This window comes from Lolium rigidum, chromosome 7 (genome assembly GCF_022539505.1).
Source record: "Lolium rigidum isolate FL_2022 chromosome 7, APGP_CSIRO_Lrig_0.1, whole genome shotgun sequence".
NCBI classification, from domain to species: domain Eukaryota; kingdom Viridiplantae; phylum Streptophyta; class Magnoliopsida; order Poales; family Poaceae; genus Lolium; species Lolium rigidum.
Window position 1 is genome coordinate 63792406 of NC_061514.1, and position 23665 is coordinate 63816070.

The following is a 23665-nucleotide window of genomic DNA, read 5'->3' on the forward strand; positions in this document are numbered from 1 at the left end:
TATTTATTTAGTGTTTCATTATCTGAAGCTTGATCTTCTCTCCTTAACTGCAAGCATGCTTTAAAATCCATATTCATATACGATAAAAGCTTCGACTGTCTTGTGCATCAACCTCGTGGTGGCAACAAATAAAGACTACAAATTAATTGAGCACACTCTCCTGTAGACTGTGCTGACTTGCTATGTTAAATCCTATTTGAAAGAACATGTGTGAGAGATACTTTCTTGTAGATACCAGATCATATATGTATTTGCAACTGGTTTTTAATCTAAGCTACAGGTTTACTTCGCATATGTACATCGGTCTCCTTTTGGATTAATTAAACTGATCACAACCCTGCTTTTTGTTTATCTCTTCCATTAGTGTATAATTTCAGCAGATCAAAATTCTACTTTTCACTATTGTTTTTTTTCTATGCCAGTTTCTTTAGTGCCTGATTTTAGAAGATATATTGTACCGTTGTCGCTGGCATTTTGAACTTCATTTGTTCAATTTGTAAATAATTCCTATCTGTTATGCATTTGTTGCCAGACTTAAATTTGCTTAGGTATCCAAATATTTTATTTTTCCATTTGTTTTAGGGGTCCAATCTCTTGGAGTGTGATATATAGGTTGGACTTAAACACCAAAAGGGTCTTCTTTTGGTAGTCGACAGTATGTGTTTCTTTACTTGTGAGTACAGTAGAGGGCTACCGGTGTTCTCTTAAATTAATAGCATACATTTAGTATATGTGGGTTCCTTTTTAAATTGTTGCTCCTTTGTTTATCAGCTCAATTTGGAATAGCTAAGCAAGTAATTTTTTTGGATTGAATGCAAAGAGACTCTCCATTCAGTCCTTAAAGTTAGTTGTAGCTCTGATTAAAAATGTTTCTGTAGTAGTATATTTCACTGTCGTTGTGGACTTCTGTAGTCATATACTTTTATTAATAGGAAAATATAACGAATGGTAATTTTAAATTGCAGATCCAATGCAATGAGATTTGATTGTTCTGGTTTGCGATATTGAACCTATCAAGACATTGAGTGATGATACACATAAGTTATATAGATGAGCTCCACATGAAGTGCTTTGGATGGACCGAACCTGAAGATTTAGAAGATCGGCTTTTTATAATGCGTTCTGTTTTCTGAAAGTGTTCATAATTTTGTTGTGAAGCACGTCGATGATTACAGCCCTGTACCAAATATAGCAAGAATACAAGATTAGTAAGAATACAAGATTAGTAGTTAGTAACATGTTGTCAATTGCAAGCCAGCACTTACCTTAGGTCTACGTCTGTCAACATAAGTTTTTTTAGTTCCATATTTTTGTACCTCTTTTTCATACAGTAGTCTATTACATTTTTTTTCTTAAGGCTACAAGGCAATTAAGTACTTCTAAAAGGTGCAAGAAATTTTAGTTTCAGAAATAGTAAGTTGGAATATATGACTTTTTTCATTATTTATGCTGCCACTGTGTCTTACGCCTGCAGTTTTAGTATACCAGCTGCAGTCTTGCAGCATTCTTTGGATATTGGATAGAAATGTAGCTAGGAAAATGTGCATTATGTCAACAAATTATATGGAGTCCTATCATTCAAGTGAATCAAGTACTACAACTATACCATCTACCATTTACTTACTCTGCATAGTTTATAGGAATTTGGTCATCAATTATCTATCTGCATGCCTCAAAGATCCAATAGAGCACATGAAAACATCACAACACTGCATCAAAGATCCAATAGAGCACATGAAAACATCACAACACTGCATCGCTGCACCCCTCTATCAGCTGTACCATGAATAGATGAACAAATTCTCACACTTTAATTGTCAGCCTGGCGCGGCGTGCCGTCGAGCCGTTCCTTGCTAGTTATTTATACATGCGGACAAATAATTAGTTCGCGCATAGCAGATGATCGATCAAGTGGGTACGCTAGATTTTCATTTTTATGCGCTTTGGTCATTGAATAGAGGGAATAGTCCAAGAAATTAAGTTTGTTAATTTAAGAATTTATGTGAAAGCAGAATGTTTTGATTTAATTCTTCCTATATTTTACTGTGCATGCGATGTGATCATGTTGTCTGATACCTTTAAGGGACCAGTGCCCCTATTATACCAGATTTTCCATTTTTTCCTTTCAAATGCCTTCCACCCAAAATTGCCATGAGCAAAGGCACTCAATACACAACTAGTTAAGGCAGTAGGACGCACTGTACATGTGGTGGCAATGCACTAGTATTTGCACGTTAATACTTGTCAAAAGCAGTCAAAATACAGCTCCACTGGAAAATTTAGGAGGATATTCATAATACTTTGGCACCCTTACAATGTTTACTTTTGTATTCTTTTCGCTGACCCAAATGGTTTTACAGGCTAAACATAAAATCGATGCAGCAGGTGGCCCTTTGAACCTGCAACTCAGTCAAGTTCGTAAGATGCTTTTCATCCTCAGGAACCATTGGGCACCTTCAGCATTTTGTGTATCCTTCAAGGTTAGTTACTTTGTTGTATCCCTTTTCGTCTCTTCTAAATTCGAATGGAAGCTACATTAGCTAATGATGTTCATCCCCTTTCCCGCTTCAAAGAAAAGTGACCTACCTCAGTAATTCTTGTACATGATACATGTTAAGGTTCATGCACTAGCCACTTGAACCAAAAGTCCGAACTGATGGAAAGAGGTAGGCAATCTACTTATACACGTCAACACCCCCTCTCACGTGTGACGGGAAGACAAGTCAACACGTGTAGAGAGGCAAAGAGGCAGCGCCGGGAGCACACGGCAAGAGGTTGCGGGGAATTTAGAATAAACTGGGGATTTTAGAGTAAATTGTCAAAGCTAGGATTTGAACTCGAGACGCGGGGCTCTGATGCCAGTGTTAGGGTTCATGTACTAGCCACACTGAATCCAAAAGTCCGAACTGATGGAAAGGGATAGGCAATCTACTTATACACGTCAACATTACCTTCCTATTCTCTGGATCCACCATACTGATTGCTCTTACAACCTGCAAAGTGCAGCTCGAGACAGATCCGGACATCCTTCTACCGAAGGCAGAGATGGCCTTAAGAAAGTACGGTATGAATGTCATGGTGGCGAACGAGCTAGCGAACTACAAAGACGTGGTTGTCAAGGTCACAAGTAGCGGGAAGACAACTGGGAGCAGGCGGAGCAAGGCAGATGACCTTGAGGAATAGATCATCGTTCTCCTGGTAAAGATGCACTCGGATCACATTACGCGGCCCAATTCAGACCAAGAAACATGAGACGTTTATACTCAGATGAGAAAGGCAAGTATCTGCAATCTCTAGTGGCATCTGCATCCAAGTATGTTAGAAGCTGCATAGATCCGGGCAAGCCTGATTCTAACTTTGTTTTCACATGATGTTGGCGGTGGGCAATGCGACCTGCAAGAATAGGATGGATCATTAACATCCTGTCCTGTTGTAAATGGTGCTACAAAGATATACTATCTGTTCAGGTGCACCAGTATAGTCTGTTAATCTGTAGTATGCTCCTTTGTTGAACGCTGGACATGTTTCTGACCCAAGTGGCCCAAGCTCATATGTGTGTTGACCTATAAGAAGGGAGCTGGAGGAGAGCTAACCCTAAGAGAGACAGGAGAAACCACACCAGCCGCCAGGGACCAGAGATGAGGTGAGCTGCTGCTTCAACATGGTATCAAAGCAAGGCGACGGTGGGGCCCAAAGGGAAGCCGGTTCCGGCAGGGAACAGCAGTGGTTCTGCGCGGCGGAGAGGAGACAAGGTGGTGCTGCGTGCGAGGGGAAGGAGAATGACAAGCTGGACTGTGGTTCTTGCTGCTGTGTGCGGCTGCTTGTCAAGGAGTGAAGCATGGGTGGTGGTTTCTCAAGCTGTGTGTGCCTGCTGCTGGTGAAAGGAGGTTGCTGGTAAGTGTGCCCCGAAACTGTTTGTTGTTTTTGCTAGGTGAAGGTGAAAGTGCAGATGGGTGAGTCCAAAGGCCTTGCGGAGGCTCTTGAGCATCTCACGCTGTTTCTCTCAAAACGGGGTGGCTCTGAGGCCATTGTTCCTCAATAGGAAGTGGTTCAGAAAATTGACATGTCACCCACGGACATCAGGCTAGAGGGGGTCACGAACTATCTGAGTTGGTCTTGGAGGGCAATGTTGGTTGTGGATCAGAAAGATCTTGATGGGTACTTATTGGGGACTGTCAAAGAACCAGGAGACAAGACTAGTGTTGAGGGAAAGAAGTGGAAAAACGTCAACTCTCTGCTTATTGGGTGGCTGTTGAACTCGGTGGTTCCCTCCATTGGGCGTTCCGTGGAGGGGCTGTCCACAACTGCTGAAATATGGAAGACCTTGTCCACCCAGTACTCTGGTGAAGGCAATGTCATGCTCATCGCTCAGATTAATGGGAAGATTCGCCATCTCCGACAGGGGGACATGACAGTGATGGCATATGTGGCGGAGCTGCAAGCCTTATGGGCTAATCAGGATAACTGTGACCCTCTCGAACTCTATGATGCAGCCTCCATCGAGTCAGGGCACAACTGGATAGCACGCAGGCGTGTGCTTAAGTTTTTGGAGGGGCTAAATAAGTGCTTTGATGGTAGAAAGGCATCTCTGCTACACCACACCTCCTTGCCCACTCTTGACGAGGCCATTGCAACAATGGCTCAAGAGGAGGTGTGGCTCTCTCTGGAACCAGGAGATGAGAAAGTTGTGTCAGCTCCAAAGTTTGCCGTGACCGAGCGCAGAGAGTGGAAAGAGACTAGGGACTACTTCATTTGTGGGAGAGGCGGGTCACACTGAAGTGGTACTACCCAACTCGTGGTAGAGGCGGGGGATATCATGAGAGGGAAGTAGCGGGATGGCGAGAGGCGGAGGTGGATACTCGGGACGTCAAACGGCTAGAGGTAGAGGAGGATACACCGGAAACTCGGGTGGTCGGAGTGCACACATGGCGGCTCGAAGTGGACAATGGGACGTCAAAGGATGCAGAAGTGGATGGTGCTGCCTATGGAAACTTTGCTAATTTGGTCTCCACAGATGAAGGTAATTCTGAAAAGGCATCTCTTGCTACTAATGAGAATGATACATAATGGATTCTAGACTCTGGCTCATCTAAGCATGTTGCGGGTAAATTCGGTGTGTTTGAGTCTTACATTAAGCATCCTCCTACTCACAAAGGCACCATTCAAACTATTGATGGTACAAGACAACCTGTTGTTGGAGAGGGCACGATAAAGTGCACTTCAAACATAGCTTTGTCGTACATGTTTTACACGATCCTAGCGTTTCTGTTGATTTGCTCTCTGCTGAGTGCTCTCATTGATGACATAGGCGCTGAGTGTGACTCTTAGCAGAGTTTGGTGTCGTGATTCACGAGGCGGGAGACGAAGGCGAGATGGTTGGGGCGGCACCCGGGCGTAAGGGGCTCTGGTATGTGGAAAAGGGGTGCGAGCCGAGTTGGTGTATCTGCTGCAACCATGGAGGACAATCTATAGGATGGAGCATGTGTCTTTCGATAAGATGTGTAGAATATTTCACGATATTATGTGTGGAATAAGCAAGGGCAAGTTAACATGTGATTCTTGCAAATATGCTAAACGTACAAGAGCCTCATATGTGAGTAAGGGGCTTAGGAGCATATCTCCTTTTATGCTTATTTATTCAGATGTATGGGGCCCTGCCCAAACCTCTGTGAGTGATCACAACTATTATATCAGTTTCATTGATGGATACAGTCTCGTTTTACTTGGCTTTATTTCCTTAAGAGAAAATCTGATGTGTTTAATGTGTTTCTACAATTCCAAACCCATGTTGAGCGTCTTCTCAATCATAAGATCATTCATGTTCAGTCTGATTGGGGGGTGAGTGATGTCTACGGGTGCTTCTATTCTTGTAGACAGTGTTGGGCCTCCAAGAGCAGAGGTTTGTAGAACAGCAGCAAGTTTCCCTTAAGTGGATTACCCAAGGTTTATCGAACTCAGGGAGGAAGAGGTCAAAGATATCCCTCTCATGCAACCACTGCAACCACAAAGCAAGAAGTCTCTTGTGTCCCCAACACACCTAATAGGTGCACTAGTTCGGCGAAGAGATAGTGAAATACAGGTGGTATGAATGAATATGAGCAGTAGTACGGTGCCAGAAAAGTGCTTGGCGCGTAGTTGACGATAGTAATATTGTAGGAAGTAAACATGCAGTAGTAACGCAGCAGTAGTAACGCAGTAAAACAGTAACAAGCAGTGATAGCAGTATTTAGGAACAAGGCCTAGGGATTACACTTTCACTAGTGGACACTCTCAACATTGATCACATAACAGAATAGATAAATGCATACTCTACACTTTTGTTGGATGATGAACACATTGCGTAGGATTACACGAACCCTCAATGCCGGAGTTAACAAGCTCCACAATAATGCTCATATTTTAGTAACCTTTAGTGTAAGATAGATCAAAAGACTAAACCAAGTACTAGCATAGCATGCACAACGTAACCTTCATGCCTATGTAGGAGGAATAGATCACATCAATATTATCATAGCAATAGTTAACTTCGCAATCTACAAGAGATCATGATCATAGCATAAACCAAGTACTAACACGGTGCACACACTGTCACCTTTACACACGTGCAGGAGGAATAGAACTACTTTAATAAATTTGCTAGAGTAGCACATAGATAAATTGTGATACAAACACATTGCAATCATAAAGAGATATAAATAAGCACCTCACTATGCCATTCAACGGTGAATAAGTATTCTGTGAAATATAGCCTAAGAGACCCACACGGTGCACACACTCGTCACCTTTACACACGTGGGACAAGGAGTCTCCGGAGATCACATAGGTAAAACCCACTTGACTAACATAATGACATCTAGATTACAAGCATCATCATATGAATCTCAATCATGTAAGGCAGCTCATGAGATTATTGTATTGAAGTACATAGGAGAGAGATGAACCACATAGCTACCGGTACAGCCCCGAGCCTCGATGGAGAACTACTCCCTCCTCATGGGAGCAGCAGCGGTGATGAAGATGGCGGTGGAGATGGCAGCGGTGTCGATGGAGAAGCCTTCCGGGGCACTTCCCCGCTCCGGCGGGTGCCGGAACGGAGACTCCTGTCCCCCGGATCTTGGCTTCGCGATGGCGGCGGCTCTGGAACTTTTCTCGTATCGTGGCTTCCTCCGTAAGGGTTTTCGATGCAGGGGCTTTATATAGGCGAAAGGGCAGCGTCGGAGGGTCGAAGGGGCGACGACACCATAGGGTGGCGCGGCCAGGGCCTGGGCCGCGCCACCATGTCATCTGGGCCCACCAGGGCCCCCCTCTGGCGGCTCTCGGGTGTTCTGGATGCTTCCGTGCAAAATAGGAACCCGGGCGTTGATTTCGTCCAATTCCGAGAATATTTCGTTACTAGGATTTCTGAAACCAAAAACAGCAGTAAAACGAGAACCGGCACTTCGGCATCTTGTTAATAGGTTAGTTCCGGAAAATGCACAAATATGACATAAAGTGTGCATAAAACATGTAGGTATCATCAATAAAGTAGCATGGAACATAAGAAATTATCGATACGTTGGAGACGTATCAGCATCCCTAAGCTTAGTTTCGCTCGTCCCGAGCAGGTAAAAAGATAAAAAAGATAATTTCGAAGTGACATGCCATCATAATCTTGATCATACTATTTGTAAACATATGTAATGAATGCAGCGATCAAAGCAAAGGTAATGACATGAGTAAACAACTGAATCATAAAGCAAAGACTTTTCATGAATAGTACTTCAAGACAAGCATCAATAAGTCTTGCATAAGAGTTAACTCATAAAGCAATAAATCAAAGTAAAGGTATTGAAGCAACACATAGGAAGATTAAGTTTCAGCGGTTGCTTTCAACTTATAACATGTATATCTCATGGATATTGTCAACATAAAGTAATATAACAAGTGCAATATGCAAGTATGTAGGAATCAATGCACAGTTCACACAAGTGTTTGCTTCTCAAGGTGGAAGGAGATAGGTAAACTGACTCAACAATAAAAGTAAAAGAATGGTCCTTCAAAGAGGAAAGCATCGATTGCTGTATTTGTGCTAGAGCTTTTATTTTGAAAACATGAAACAATTTTGTCAACGGTAGTAATAAAGCATATGAGTTATGTAAATTATATCTTACAAGTTGCAAGCCTCATGCATAGTGTACTAATAGTGCCCGCACCTCGTCCTACTTAGCTTGGACTACCGGATCTTTGCATGCCATGTTTCAACCAAGTGTCACAAAGGGGTACCTCCATGCCGCTCGTACAAAGGTCTAAGGAGAATGCTCGCATTTTGGATTTCTCGCTTTTGATTATTCTCAACTTAGACATCCATACCGGGACAACATGGACAATAGATAATGGACTCCTCTTTAATGCATAAGCATGTAGCAACAATTATTATTCTCATATGAGATTGAGGATATATGTCCAAACTGAAACTTCCACCATGATTCATGGCTTTAGTTAGCGGCCCAATGTTCTTCTCTAACAATATGCATGCTCCAATCATTAAGGTGATAGATCCTTCAGACAAGACGGACATGCATAGCAACTCACATGATATTCAACAAAGAATAGTTGATGGCGTTCCCCAGAAGCATGGTTATCGCACAACAAGCAACTTATTAAGAGATAAAGTGCATAAGTACATATTCAATACTACGATAGTTTTTAAGGCTATTTTGTCCCATGAGCTATATATTGCAAAGGTGAATGGAAATTTTAAAGGTAGCACTCAAGCAATTTACTTTGGAATGGCGGAGAAATACCATGTAGTAGGTAGGTATGGTGGACACAAATGGCATAGTAGTTGGCTCAAGGATTTGGATGCATGAGAAGTAATCCCTCTCGATACAAGGTTTAGGCTAGCAAGGTTATTTGAAGCAAACTCAAGGATGAACCGGTGCAGCAAAACTCACATAAAAGACATATTGTAAACATTATAAGACTCTACACCGTCTTCCTTGTTGTTCAAAACTCAATACTAGAAATTATCTAGACCTTAGAGAGACCAATTATGCAAACCAAATTTTAGCATGCTCTATGTATTTCTTCATTAATAGGTGCAAAGTATATGATGCAAGAGCTTAAACATGAGCACAACAATTGCCAAGTATCACATTATCCAAGACATTTTACCAATTACTACATGTAGCATTTTTCAATTCCAACCATATAACAATTTAACGAAGAGGAAACTTCGCCATGAATATTATGAGCTAAGAACACATGTGTTCATACGAACCAGCGGAGCGTGTCTCTCTCCCACACAAGGATGAACTTATTCAGAGAACTAAGATAACAAAACAAAAACAAAAATAAAAGCACACAGACGCTCCAAGTAAAGTACATAAGATGTGACTGAATAAAAATATAGTTTCACTAGAAGAAACCTGATAAGTTGTCGATGAAGAAGGGGATGCCTTGGGCATCCCCAAGCTTAGATGCTTGAGTCTTCTTAAAATATGCAGGGATGAACCACCAGGGCATCCCCAAGCTTAGACCTTTCACTCTTCTCGATCACATTATATCACCCTCTTCTATTGACCCTTGAAAACTTCTGCCACACCAAACTTCAAGCAAACTCATTAGAGGGTTAGTGCATAATCAAAATTCACATGTTCAGAGGTGACACAATCATTCTTAACACTTCTGGACATTGCACAAAACTTCTGAAAGTTAATGGAACAAAGAAACTCATTCAACTTAACAAAAGCGGCAATGCGAAATAAAAGGCAGAATCTGTCAAAAACAGAACAGTCCGTAAAGACGAATTTAAAGATGGCACCAGACTTGCTCAAACGGAAAAACTCAAAACTAATGAAAGTTGCGTACATATCTGAGGATCACGCTCGTAAATTGGCAGATTTTTTCGAATTTTCTACAGAGAACTGTGCCCAGATTCGTGACAGACAGCAATGCTGTTTCTGCGCAGCGATCCCAAATATAACTTCAACTTTAACATAGAAACTTTACTTGGCACAAAAACATGATAAGGAGAGGTTGATACAGTAGTAAACAACTTCCAAGACTCAACAAAACAAAAATTGCTGTAGTAAAATAAACACATGGGTTATCTCCCAAGAAGTTCTTTCTTTATAGCCATTAAGATGGGCTCAGCAGTTTTAATGATGCACTCGCAAGAAATAGAAGTTGAAGCAAAAGAGAGCATCAAGAGGCAAATTCAAAACACTTTTAAGTCTAACATGCTTCCTATGCATAGGAATCTTGTAAATAAACAAGTTCATGAAGAGCAAAGTAACAAGCATAGGAAGATAAAACAAGTGTAGCTTCAAAAATTTCAGCACATAGAGAGGTGTTTTAGTAACATGAAAATTTTTACAACCATATTTTCCTCTCTCATAATAACTTTCAGTAGCAACATGAGAAAACTCAACAATATAACTATCACATAAAGCATTCTTATAATGAGTCTCATGCATAAAATAATTACTACTCCCAACATAAGCATAGTCATTCTTATTAATTGTAGTGGGAGCAAATTCAACAAAGTAGCTATCAAATATAGGAGGTATATTGTAATCATAATCAAATTTATCCTCCATAACAGGTGGTAACAAAAGACTACTATCATTATAATCATCATAAATGGGAGGCAAAGTATCATCAAAGTAAATTTTCTCCTCAATGCTTGGGGGACTAAAAATATCATGCTCATCAAAGCCAGCTTCCCCAAGCTTAGAATTTTCCATAGCATTAGCAACAATGGTGTTCAAAGCATTCATAGTAACAACATTCCCATTAGCATGCATATAAAGTTCCATGGGTTTCTTAATTCTTTCTTCAAACACATCATGTCCTAATTCAAGATAAAGTTCATAAAGATCTCTCATATTTTTGTTCTTTTCCATTATGCCTAACTAGTGTAAACAAGAAACCAAATGTCGCAATTGCAGAGTCTAAAGGAAATAGCTTCGGGCACACACACAATGGCGCCGAAAAGCATCACGTTACCGGAACCGGAGTATGAGTGCCTTTTACCTTTCCTCCCCGGCAACGGCGCCGGAAAAGTGCTTGATGTCTACGGGTGCTTCTATTCTTGTAGACGAGTGTTGGGCCTCCAAGAGCGAGAGGTTTGTAGAACAGCGAGCAAGTTTCCCTTAAGTGGATTACCCAAGGTTTATCGAACTCGGGGAGGAAGAGGTCAAAGATATCCCTCTCATGCAACCCTGCAACCACAAAGCAAGAAGTCTCTTGTGTCCCCAACACACCTAATAGGTGCACTAGTTCGGCGAAGAGATAGTGAAATACAGGTGGTATGAATGAATATGAGCAGTAGTACGGTGCCAGAAAAGTGCTTGGCGCGTAGTTGACGATAGTAATATTGTAGGAAGTAAACATGCAGTAGTAACGCAGCAGTAGTAACGCAGTAAAACAGTAACAAGCAGTGATAGCAGTATTTAGGAACAAGGCCTAGGGATTAGACTTTCACTAGTGGACACTCTCAACATTGATCACATAACAGTAATAGATAAATGCATACTCTACACTTTTGTTGGATGATGAACACATTGCGTAGGATTACACGAACCCTCAATGCCGGAGTTAACAAGCTCCACAATAATGCTCATATTTTAGTAACCTTTAGTGTAAGATAGATCAAAAGACTAAACCAAGTACTAGCATAGCATGCACACTTGTCACCTTCATGCATATGTAGGAGGAATAGATCACATCAATATTATCATAGCAATAGTTAACTTCGCAATCTACAAGAGATCATGATCATAGCATAAACCAAGTACTAACACGGTGCACACACTCGTCACCTTTACACACGTGCGGGAGGAATAGAACTACTTTAATAACTTTGCTAGAGTAGCACATAGATAAATTGTGATACAAACACATTGCAATCATAAAGAGATATAAATAAGCACCTCACTATGCCATTCAACGAGTGAATAAGTATTCCGTGAAATATAGCCTAAGAGACCCACACGGTGCACACACTCGTCACCTTTACACACGTGGGACAAGGAGTCTCCGGAGATCACATAGGTAAAACCCACTTGACTAACATAATGACATCTAGATTACAAGCATCATCATATGAATCTCAATCATGTAAGGCAGCTCATGAGATTATTGTATTGAAGTACATAGGAGAGAGATGAACCACATAGCTACCGGTACAGCCCCGAGCCCCGAGCCTCGATGGAGAACTACTCCCTCCTCATGGGAGCAGCAGCGGTGATGAAGATGGCGGTGGAGATGGCAGCGGTGTCGATGGAGAAGCCTTCCGGGGGCACTTCCCCGCTCCGGCAGGGTGCCGGAACAGAGACTCCTGTCCCCCAGATCTTGGCTTCGCGATGGCGGCGGCTCTGGAACTTTTCTCGTATCGTGGCTTCCTCCGTAAGGGTTTTCGATGCAGGGGCTTTATATAGGCGAAAGGGCAGCGTCGGAGGGTCGAAGGGGCGACGACACCATAGGGTGGCGCGGCCAGGGCCTGGGCCGCGCCACCATGTCATCTGGGCCCACCAGGGCCCCCCTCTGGCGGCTCTCGGGTGTTCCGGATGCTTCCGGGCAAAATAGGAACCTGGGCGTTGATTTCGTCCAATTCCGAGAATATTTCGTTACTAGGATTTCTGAAACCAAAAACAGCAGAAAACAGGAACTGGCACTTCGGCATCTTGTTAATAGGTTAGTTCCAGAAAATGCACAAATATGACATAAAGTGTGCATAAAACATGTAGGTATCATCAATAAAGTAGCATGGAACATAAGAAATTATCGATACGTTGGAGACGTATCAGTGAGTATCGGAATATTAACACCTTTTTTTGATAAACTTGGGATTGTTCATCGTGTTTCTTGTCCACATAAACATCAACAAAACGGGCACTGCTAAACGCAAACACAGTCACATCGTTGAAACTGGTTTAACTTTACTGGCCCATGCATCTGTACCTTTCCGCTTCTGGACCAATGCTTTTTCGACCGCCTATTTTCTTAATAATCGGCTACGTACTCGTGTCCTTGACATGAAAGTTCCGGTTGAGTGCTTGTTGGGTGAGAAACCAGATTACACATTCTTTAAATTTTTTGGCTGCGCTTGTTGGCCCCATCTCCGTCCATATAACAGTCATAAACTTGAATTCCGCTCCAAAAAATGTGTCTTCCTTGGGTATAGCTCTCTCCACAAAGGATACAAGTGTTTCCATGTTCCCACTAATCACATGTATATTTCGCGCGATGTCATCTTTGATGAGGGTCTTTTTCCGTTTGCCAATCTCCCTGCATCTCCAACACCACCCGTTGAGTCTCCTTCCGTTCCAGTTTTGCCTAATCAATTTATAGATGCTGCATACTCTCCTGCTTTGCTTCCTCAACATGGTACAAGCACAGGTCGAGCTGCTCGTCTTGAGATCCTGGAGGATGATGCTGGGTCGCCTTATACCACTCAGCCTGGGAGCCACGGTGATCACATGTACGTCAATCGCATGCATGCATTGGCCGATGCGCCAAGCTCCCATGATGGGCCTCCGTCTCCCACATATGGGCCCACGTCGCGCTCTCCCGAGCCTGCCTCGCCCTGCACCCCGGTGTCCTCGCCAGGGTCCTCACTAGGGCCTTCCACTCCCGGGACGCACTCCTCGCCTCGGTCTCCGTCGCCTGGGCCGAGTGCCTCGCCTGGAAGTCCTACCGCTGCCTTCCCTGCACCGCCTCCCGCTCGAGTCATTCAGGCACGCGGTCGAAGTGGTATTTTCCGTCTCGAGGAAAGAACGGATGGCACGGTCGTCTGGCTCGCTGCCTATATGGCACATGCAATTTCTGATCCGACCTCCGAGCCTTGAAATTATCAGGCTGCCATGACAATTCCACACTGGCGCTCCGCTACGGAACAAGAATTTCATGCCCTGCAACAGAATGGTACTTGGCGACTTGTTCCTCCTCCATCCGGTGTCAATATAATTGACTCCAAGTGGGTGTTCAAAGTTAAGAAGCATGCGGATTGCTCCATTGAGCACTACAAGGCTCGTCTTGTTGCCAAGGGATTTAAACGTCGTTTTGGCTTGGATTATGAGGATACATTCAGCCCCGTGGTTAAACCCACGACGATTCATTTATTACTGTCCTTGGCAGTTACCCGTGGATGGTCTCTTCGGCAGTGGATGTCCAAAATGCCTTTTTTCATGGTATTTTGGAAGAGGAGGTTTATATGCGGCAACCCCCTGGTTTTGTTGTTCCTGATCGGCCAAACCATCTCTGTCGGTTGATTAAGGCGCTTTATGGCCTCAAGCAGGTGCCTCGAGCATGGCATGCGCGGCTTGCTTCAGCTCTGCGGTCACATGGTTTTGTTCCCTCCACGGCTGATACTTCGTTGTTCCTTCTTCAGCGCCCAGATGTCACCATGTATCTACTAGTCTATGTTTATGACATTATACTTGTCAGTTCCTCCTCCTCCTCTGCTGCTGATCGTCTTATTGTTGATCTTGGTCTTGACTTTGCTATCAAGGATTTGGGGAAGCTACATTTTTTCTTGGGCTTGGAGGTAACTCATACAGAGACTGGTCTTTCTCTTACTCAGAAGAAATATTCTTTGGACCTTCTCCGTCGGGATGCCATGTTGAAGTGCAAGTCCGCTTCCACTCCCATGCCCTCGACTGACAAGATCTATGTTGATGTTGGTGAGTTGTTATCTTCTGAGGATGCTACAGAATACCGCAGTATTGTTGGTGGGCTATAGTATCTGACTATTACTCGACTAGATATCTCCTTTGTTGTTAACCGTGTGTGCCAGTATCTACATGCTCCTCGAGAATCTCATTGGGCTGCAGTTAAACGCATTTTGCGTTATGTCAGTTTTACACCCTCGTTTGGCCTTCACCTAAGGTCGGCTCCTTCTGGTGTTCTCTCGGCCTTCTCTGATGCTGACTGTGCAGGCAATCCAGATGATCGGCGATCAACGGGGGGACATGCGGTGTTCTTTGGTCCTAGCTTGATCGCATGTAGTGCGAGAAAGCAAGCGACCGTTTCTCGGAGTAGTACTGAGGCAGAGTACAAGGCTGTTGCTAATGCTACTGCTGAGATTATTTGGATACAGTCTCTTTTGCGCGAGTTGGGCATTGCTCAGGACAGTCCACCAGTTCTTTGGTGTGACAATATTGGTGGTACATATCTTTCGTCTAATCCAGTTTTTCATGCACGAACGAAGCATATTGAGGTTGACTATCATTTTGTGAAGGAACGTGTTGCACAGAAGCTACTTCAAATCAAGTTTGTCTCATCTAAAGACCAGCTTGCATACATCTTCACGAAGCCGTTGCCACAACCTTTGTTTGAGGTCTGCCGACGCAATCTTAACCTACTCAATACGGTTAAGATTGAGGGAGGGTGTTAAACATAGTTTGTAGTATTTGTATATTGTAGCTTCTGTATATACCCTACCCGTATTGGGCTAGGACTGTATTTTTACATTGTACACCTATATAATGATATTCACGCACCAGCCCTTGAGCTGCAACCCTAATCGTTTACCGATACTTGAAACTCTGAAATGGCTGTGTGCATCTTAGTTATGCAGAGACCAGGTGTAATTGCTTGATTAAGTAATAAAGCGCCCATTATCAAAAATATGCACGCAGAGTCTTGGCTTTCCCTTTTCGAGAAAAAGAAAAGTTATTCTAGTTAAGCGGATCGAACGAAAGCCGCTTGGAAAAGCAAGAAAGTTTGTTCCATCTTTTGTAATAGGATTCTTGTTGTTTTCCATTTTGAAGCTAATAATTGTATATTGGACTTAGCAGGAAAAGCAATCTTTTGATTCGTTGACAAAAGAAATCAACACGGAGTTAGATTTAGCATTACTTTTGCTTGAAGAAGATAGCTTTACGCCATTATACCAATACCAAAGCACACTATTAAAATCAGAAGGTGGTACACCGACGTTGTAGAATGAGCTCATTAATGATTCCACCCTGCAAGTGCAAAGGTCGTTTGCACGAGATGAGAATTCAGCATCAACCTGCCTAACTTGGTTGGCATTGCGCCAGGATACTTTTCACCCAAAAAGAGTCTTTCCACATAGCACCGAGTAAAACCAACAAGCCAGATCGAACAAACAAACAAACAGATGCACCTAACCAAACCAAGCTGGCAAGCTCGATCGACATCACCATGCCGGTCTCCTGGCCGCCCTTGCGGTTGCCGCCGTGGGAAAATGAACCACCGCATTTCATGGATTGGAACCAAGCGTGTGTGACGACTGACGAGGCCAGATTGCACCGAGTTGTGAGCAATCGGTGTTGGAAGTCGTGTTGTTATCTATCCACCGCCAGGCGAGGCCTAATCGGCTTCCACTTGCGAACTTCTATGCTGGCGTACGTGACTTGCAAACTCCCATGCCGCTATCTAGCTAGCGCGCGCGTACGTAGGCCCATGATGGTCGCCGCTGAAGTCACCAGGAGGACGTCAGGCCGCTGACGACACCGTCCGCGTCGGCACCAGCATCATGCGCTCGTCGATCGATCGATAGGCATCTCACTAAAATAACACGCGATCGTGCGCATCAGCTTCTCGAGACTGCTGATCGACAACCTCCGTCACCGCCTGCTGATCGAGACTGGAGCAAGATGTTTCCAAGACCGGCTCAATGGATCTGCTGCACTAGTGCAGCGACCTCCCGTCGTGATAGCGATATCGCTGCCGAACAGTGGATCACCAAGTCGGTGCGCCCCCTGTGCCGGCCACCGCCTGTGTTTCAGCAGGACCTTTGGTTTGACGGCTGCAGCGTGGGATCCGTGCCGCAGTATTTTGAGGCCGGAAAGATGGCTGAGATATGATCGGCGTGTCCAGGATTTTGCGCCGACGTGGTGCTGCGGTGCGGTGCGGCGATGCCCCATCACTGTCAGCTGGTGCATCTTCGTAGGGCCACGCCGGACACGATGACCTTCCGCCCTCCCATAATTTAAGATCATTGATGTTAGCAGTACGCTGATAATGAAACACTACACCAGTAACAGCAAATATATTAGTATGCTATGTTGGGCACTGCAGCGCAGACTACTTAGTTTAACCTCCGCATTGCTGGCCTCGACAGCGAAAGATGGTAGCTTATGGCTATAATTAATCTCCTGGGGTAAAAGATGATTTTAGGCAGTTAGAGATGATATTGCGATTGAACTCTGGATGCAGGTAGCTAGCCGCGCCGCCCGCGTGCCGGAATTATCTGCTGCTTTCCGGTAAATTCGCTGTAACGTTCACGGCACGCCGGTCACCGGCCGCCGGCCAACGCCGGCGCGGATGCGGAATTGGAGACACGGAATGCTCTGCAACGGGAACTCCTCGATCGGGTCCAACCCTGGATCAGTGGTGCCAAACAGGCTGACACAACAACTCTAGATTCCCCTATACCACACGTACGCATGTGCCGAGCTGGAGACAACCATTTCTTGGAAACAAAATATGACGTACGATGCATCAAGATTAACAACTCGGATCTCTACCTGTTCTTTCTCCAAAAAATATACTATAATTTTTTTTATCTCTAGTTGTTGTCTCTGTGGAGAAATTGATTGATTGGCAGAGAGATGCTCCCCTCGGGTCGTCTCCTCCAGGGGTGAAACCCTAGTCCTCCCGGAGGTGCTATCGGCCGGAGGCCGCGGCACCGGTGAAGGGGGCGGTGAAGATTTGGCCCTAGGCTACTGGCCCCTATCCCTCAGCCCCTTGGCGCAGCCGCACTAACCTCTCAGCGGCTTTCTTCGGATCGTCTTCGTCTCTTCCCAAGCCGACAACTCTAGTGGCCACCCCCCCCCCCCACGTGATGGCAGGTGGTTCCATGAATCTGACAGACTGGATGCAGCCTCTAGCGACAGAGGTGTTGCAGGTGGTGCCCAAGGTGGGGGCTTTTGGATGCCCGAGCGGCGGCTCCAGGTGACGGTGACGGTGTGGGATTTGCAGCGATCGCATTGTTCTAAACATGGTAGGTAATAACAAAGAATGAAAAAAATTACACCAGAAGACACAAAATTTTAACGTGGAAGACCTCTCCATTAATGAGAGGAAAATCCCAGTAGCCATTGTCATTGTTAGTACGACACAATTTAACCTTCTTTCGGTTTGCTTCTCTATCGTAACTTTTCACCATCTAAAACGATCAAACACATTAATTTTATAATTTATAAAGAAAAATCATACTTTTATGGGGTAATCATCAATGAAACAGTAGTAAACATGCAATTAGCACCATCAAGAGAAGTCTTGCGGAAAGGTCCACACACATCAGCATACACATAATCTAAAATCCCTTTATAGTACGAATGGAAGCATTAAATTTAACTCTCTTTTATGCTTACAAAAATGCAGTGCTCAAAGAACTCTAACTTACTTAAATTGCAGCCATCTAGTAGTTCTCTCTTGTGCAATTGTGCTATGTCATGTTCACTCATGTGTCCAAGACGAACATGACCTAGTTTAGTTTTCCTAGGTTAAGAATAACGGCAACAACAATACCAGGAAAAAGTGCTACCTCTAAGAATATATAGTTTTGCAGAATTCATATCACGTATCATATGAATGAGAAAACATTTTGATACCATTAGAAGTCTACGCCCACCAACCTACTTCTACCAATCAACATCAAGGGGGAGATCAAATTTTGGCCATGATTGGTATGTTTCACCCCATTCACCCTGATCTGAACACAACCAACGTCGACAATATGAAAAGGATTGTCATTGGACTCATATGAACTAAACCAATCAATTGTTGTAGCATCTTGGTTAGATCCTTTGACATGCAGATCGATCACAATTTCAACCACAGGGCCTTCTGCAAATTTCTCCAACAACACATCTTGCAAAATATTATTGGATAGATGAAGCTAGATAAAAGACAAAACCTTAGCGTCCTTTCACATTTCCTCATCGTCCTATGTAGATACAAATTTTCCTCCAAATCCATCAAGCGCATCATCTAGATAAGAAGTTTTGGCCAGGATCGCCCTCATCTTCACATGCCACAGAGAGAACCTTGTGCTGTAGTCGACCTGCGGTAGATCGTACTTCAATGAACGCATGCCGCAAACCCTACATAAAACACATGCTCTAATACCACTTGTTATAAATGTGATAGGAAATAACGAAGAACGAAAAAGAAATCACAACAGGAGACACAAGATTTTAACCTCTGCAAGAAAGAGAGAAAAAAACAACGCGTGCTAGCCCCGAAACTTTACAATATGCGGAGTGTTTACAAACACCTTGAGTTAAGTTATGATGCGATCAACCCTAGACGGCAACTTACAAGAGGTATACATAGGAGAAGACTAAGATCCGTACGGTGGGGAAGGGGGGCTTCCCCAGCAACCTAGGCGTCCCAAGCCTTTGGCCCAAGCCTATCGGCGACGGGCCTCGCTTCGCTCCGTTGTTAGCCTTCTTATTGAATTTAGATCACAATATAACATGTGGTTGTGAGTGTTGCCCTGCTTCCCCGGCCTTGAGGGTGGCGGGGTGGCGATGAGCCAATGGTGCAGCATGTTGGGCTCTTTGTCGCTCTGCGGCGTCAGATCTAGGAGATCTACGTCCTAGACCGGTGAAGCTCTCATTCCTCGTATGGATCCGCGATTTTCTCATGTGGATGGTGGTGCGGTGCTTGAGATTGGGGAAACCCCTGGCCATCGATGGCCACGGCGTCGTTGATGCCCTTGGCGCCAGTTCGCTCTAAGACTTTGTTGAGGTCCCCTCTCTCCCCACCCACCCCCGTCCTAGGTGAAAATAATGGTACAAAACCCACCACTATAGCCGATTTTTGTACATAGGCCAGAACTGGTATACCATATTTCTTGTCTGGGCGGTGGCGGCGCCACGATGTCATTCTCCTACTTGAAGACACCATCCAGGGTTGTTGGGATGCTTGGCGAGTTTCCGTTGCTCAGTGATGGTTCTTGGCGATGCTTCTGCGGTGACGAGTCAGGTCTGGAGGTTGTTTGGCTATTTCCGATCTTGTGGTGGTTGTATTTCTTGTTTGCTGATCTTCCCGATGTCTTCATTGATTGGCTTGCGTGTTCTTGGTGGCGGTGTTGTGGGTTGAAGGTGATTGTGGCGAGTTATCTAGCACGACTGCTAATCTTGCTCTCTTCAATGGACTTTGGGCCGACTTTTCTCTAATGTGTTCTAGACCTCTCTGCATGCCGATGGTGCGGTGCCCTTCAATCCTCAGCGAGAGGGATGGCGTCCCTCTTTGCAGGCAGAGACCGTGAGCTGGTCAAAAAAATTCCTTCTCGAAGCGATGCGGGCAATACTTTCGTTGATGGTGTGTCCCACAATGCCGGCTTCTCCTTGTGTCGGAGACCGTGAGCTGGTCAAAAAATTTCCATCTCGAAGCGATGCGAGCAATACTTTCGTTGATGGTGCCTCCCACAATGCCGGCTTCTCCTTGTGTCGGCATTCTGGAAGACGATGGCCTTAGCGTATCGAGCAGAGGTTTTTTCTAACTCTTGTAAGTTGCGTGTGCACTCTTTATCTGCCGGAAACAACCTTATTAATTTAAGGCAAGGCTACGGTCTTCTTATTTTAAAAAAAATGATTGAGTCAAGGCAATAACCAAGTCAATTTATACTAATCCTCCTACTAACATATTCTGTCACGTAGCTTAGGTGTAAAAGTCCGTTTGTCGTGCGCACCGTCGATTCTGCCTATAAAAGGCCAAGGCGAGCTTGAATATGTACTCTCAGAACACACTGTGTAACCACGGTAGCGAGTGGCAAGACTAGCAGAAAGTACGGACATCAGCTAACCATTCCTCAACTAGAATAAGCATGGCTCCGGCGATGTCCAACCCTCTCCTCAGTGATCGGGTGGCACGCTCCAAGAAAGTCCCATCTAGCCACGTTAGAGCGGTGGGAGACCGCCCAGACCTCGCCAATGTCGACCACGAGTCCGGCGCGGGCATTCCGCTCATCGACCTGAAGCAGCTCGAAGGTCCAGGGCGCCGCAGGGTCGTCGAGGCCATCGGCTCCGCGTGCGAGAACGATGGGTTTTTCATGGTACATACGAACATGCACATGTTGCAAGTTTTTTTTGTTCTTGCAGTCGATGTACGGTGATCAACTGGACTTGAAAATTCTGACACTAGCTAGTTGTCGCATATTTAAAGGTGACGAATCATGGCATCCCAGAGGCGGTCGTGGAGGGGATGCTGAGCGTGGCGAGGGAGTTCTTCCACCTGCCGGAGTCGGAGCGGCTCAAGTGCTACTCCGACGACCCCAAGAAGGCGGTCCGGCTGTCGACGAGCTTCAACGTGCGGACGGAGAAGGTGAGCAACTGGCGCGACTTCCTCCGGCTGCATTGCTACCCTCTTGAGAGCTTCGTCGACCAGTGGCCGTCGAACCCGCCCGCCTTCAGGTGAGCACTACCCATGGCTTGCGCTTGATCGGCCGCATTTTCTTGGTGGCAGAATATATTTCCATACCTGCAGTGGTCACCAACTAAGATGCGCTGCTTGATTTGCCTTTTAATACTGTTCGTACATAATCCTATATATAGGCAGACCCGTTAACCAGTCTAAAAAACGAGGCTCCGCTTAACTAACATGTGTGCCTCGTTGACATCGCCAAGACTCAAGAGGTCGAACTGACAAATTGCGTTTCAGCTATATTGCAAACTGACAAATTGTCGCTGTAATAGGCAAGTCGTCGGCACCTACTCGACGGAAGCGAGAGCGCTGGCGCTGAGGCTCCTGGAGGCGATATCGGAGAGCCTAGGGCTGGAGAGAGGCCACATGGTGAAGGCCATGGGGCGGCACGCGCAGCACATGGCGGTGAACTACTACCCGCCGTGCCCGCAGCCGGAGCTCACCTACGGTCTGCCAGGGCACAAGGACCCCAATGCCATCACGCTCCTCCTGCAGGACGGCGTCTCCGGCCTGCAGGTCCAGCGCGACGGCCGGTGGGTGGCCGTCAACCCGGTGCCCAACGCCCTCGTCATCAACATCGGCGATCAGTTACAGGTCGGCAATTCTTATGCCTGTTGCAAACTATGAGAGCTAGCTGCAGACAGACATAGCCTGCACTGCTACGATCACTTCTGCTAACGTTTTTTTTTGCTGTAATTTCGTTCCTCCAGGCGCTGAGCAACGACCGATACAAGAGCGTGAACCACAGAGTGATCGTCAACAGCGCGAGCGAGAGGATTTCGGTGCCGACGTTCTACTGCCCGTCGCCGGACACGGTGGTCGCGCCGGCCGACGCGCTGGTGGACGACGCCCACCCTCGGGCCTACCGGCCCTTCACGTACCAGGAGTACTACGAGGAGTTCTGGAAGATGGGCCTTCAATCAGCAAGTTGCCTCGACAGGTTCCGACGGATCGAGTGATGGACAAGACATGGGCCGTTGTTATCTCCTGGGCCATGAGTGTTGCCGCAGCCGATGTGTCGCCATATGGTGGAGACGTTTCCTCCCTCCGGAAAAGAAAAATAAAACAGAGTGGAGACCACTAGAACCGTCAGATAGCATCTCAAAAAATAAAAATATAAAAACCGTCAGATAGATTTGGATGGCAGTCCACTTCGCTTTTCACTTGAGGGATGACAGGGGTCTTTGACAACTGAGGCACCTTGTGGATATCCGTCATTGCTGTCCAATCGCGCCTTAAGAATCTAATAATACAGTAGACCATGAGATAAAATTACCATTATGCAATTACAGAAAGTAATGTTTCATGTAGCATGTAGAGTACACACAATCGTTTGTCCACACGAAATACATGAACGCCGCATCTCCCGTAGTATCATAGTCTCACACGAAAAACAAGTACTCCAACCATTTCCATATTAGTTGTCGCGTATTAGGATATATCTATATTTAAAATATGTTTGGTTAGGTACAGTGTCGAATCAAAATAATGAATGGGAATAGCACTCACTCATTGAAGGTAAGCCAAAAAAAAGGGTGTGAGAATACAGCCACGTTTCAACCTAGGATACCTGCGGAGGACGTCTGGTAGTCCTTAGTATAAAGAGATCGTTTTTGCTTCCGTACGCACCCACCACAAACTGGCCAAACCGCGAAAACACGTGGACGGTTAGGATTCGTTCATACCGATTCGGGTCTGGGGGCATGATCGTCATTTCCTGTGTACTTCGGGTTTGGCTGGGTTCGTATCAGCCCACGTACAAGCCCGTATGACCCATACCTCTATGTATTATACGCCTACGTGTCCACGCGCGGCCACGACGGAACCGTCGAGATATAAATATCTTTCTCCCCTGTCCTCTTCGAAGACATCTATCCAAAGCAAAAGCAAATCCCCAAATCGGGCAAAAAACCCTAGGTCAAGAACGACAGAGCTCGCTCTCGTGCTCGCTCGCGCTCGTCCATGGAGAGGGGAAGGTGAAGGAGGGAAGGGCAAGGAGGCGGCGGTTGAGGAAACCCGCGTTGGCCGCTTCATCGGCGGGCGGAGCTGCCCTGGATCCGAGCTCCGCTTGGGGCCGGAGGACGGTGGCTGCACCGGCGAGCAAGAAGCGTGCGCACGAGACGAGAGGCGCAGAAGCGGCGGCGCAAGAAGAAGAATCGAAGACCCGCGAGAGGCGGGGAGAGGAAGGCGGCGGGGCTCAAGATCAACGGCCCCGACGACGTGCCCACCTTCGACGAATCCGACTCCGCCGACCCGTCCGAGGTAAATTTCTCCGCCG

At 45.5% G+C, this 23665-nt stretch overlaps 1 protein-coding gene and 1 long non-coding RNA gene across 2 annotated transcripts; both read left to right on the plus strand.

The window, feature by feature from the left end:
- The first annotated feature begins 635 nt into the window (after positions 1-635).
- On the plus strand, positions 636-3478 carry LOC124678611. The gene is made up of 3 exons (XR_006994554.1): positions 636-1208; positions 2361-2480; positions 3007-3478. It is a non-coding gene; the product is annotated as an uncharacterized LOC124678611 (long non-coding RNA).
- A 17313-nt stretch (positions 3479-20791) lies between these two features.
- On the plus strand, positions 20792-22346 carry LOC124671450 (protein DMR6-LIKE OXYGENASE 1-like). Its single transcript, XM_047207819.1, has 4 exons — positions 20792-21019; positions 21130-21377; positions 21660-21981; positions 22098-22346. The coding sequence occupies exons 1-4, from the start codon at positions 20792-20794 to the stop codon at positions 22344-22346; spliced, it is 1047 nt and encodes a 348-aa protein (XP_047063775.1).
- Positions 22347-23665: the final 1319 nt, after the last annotated feature.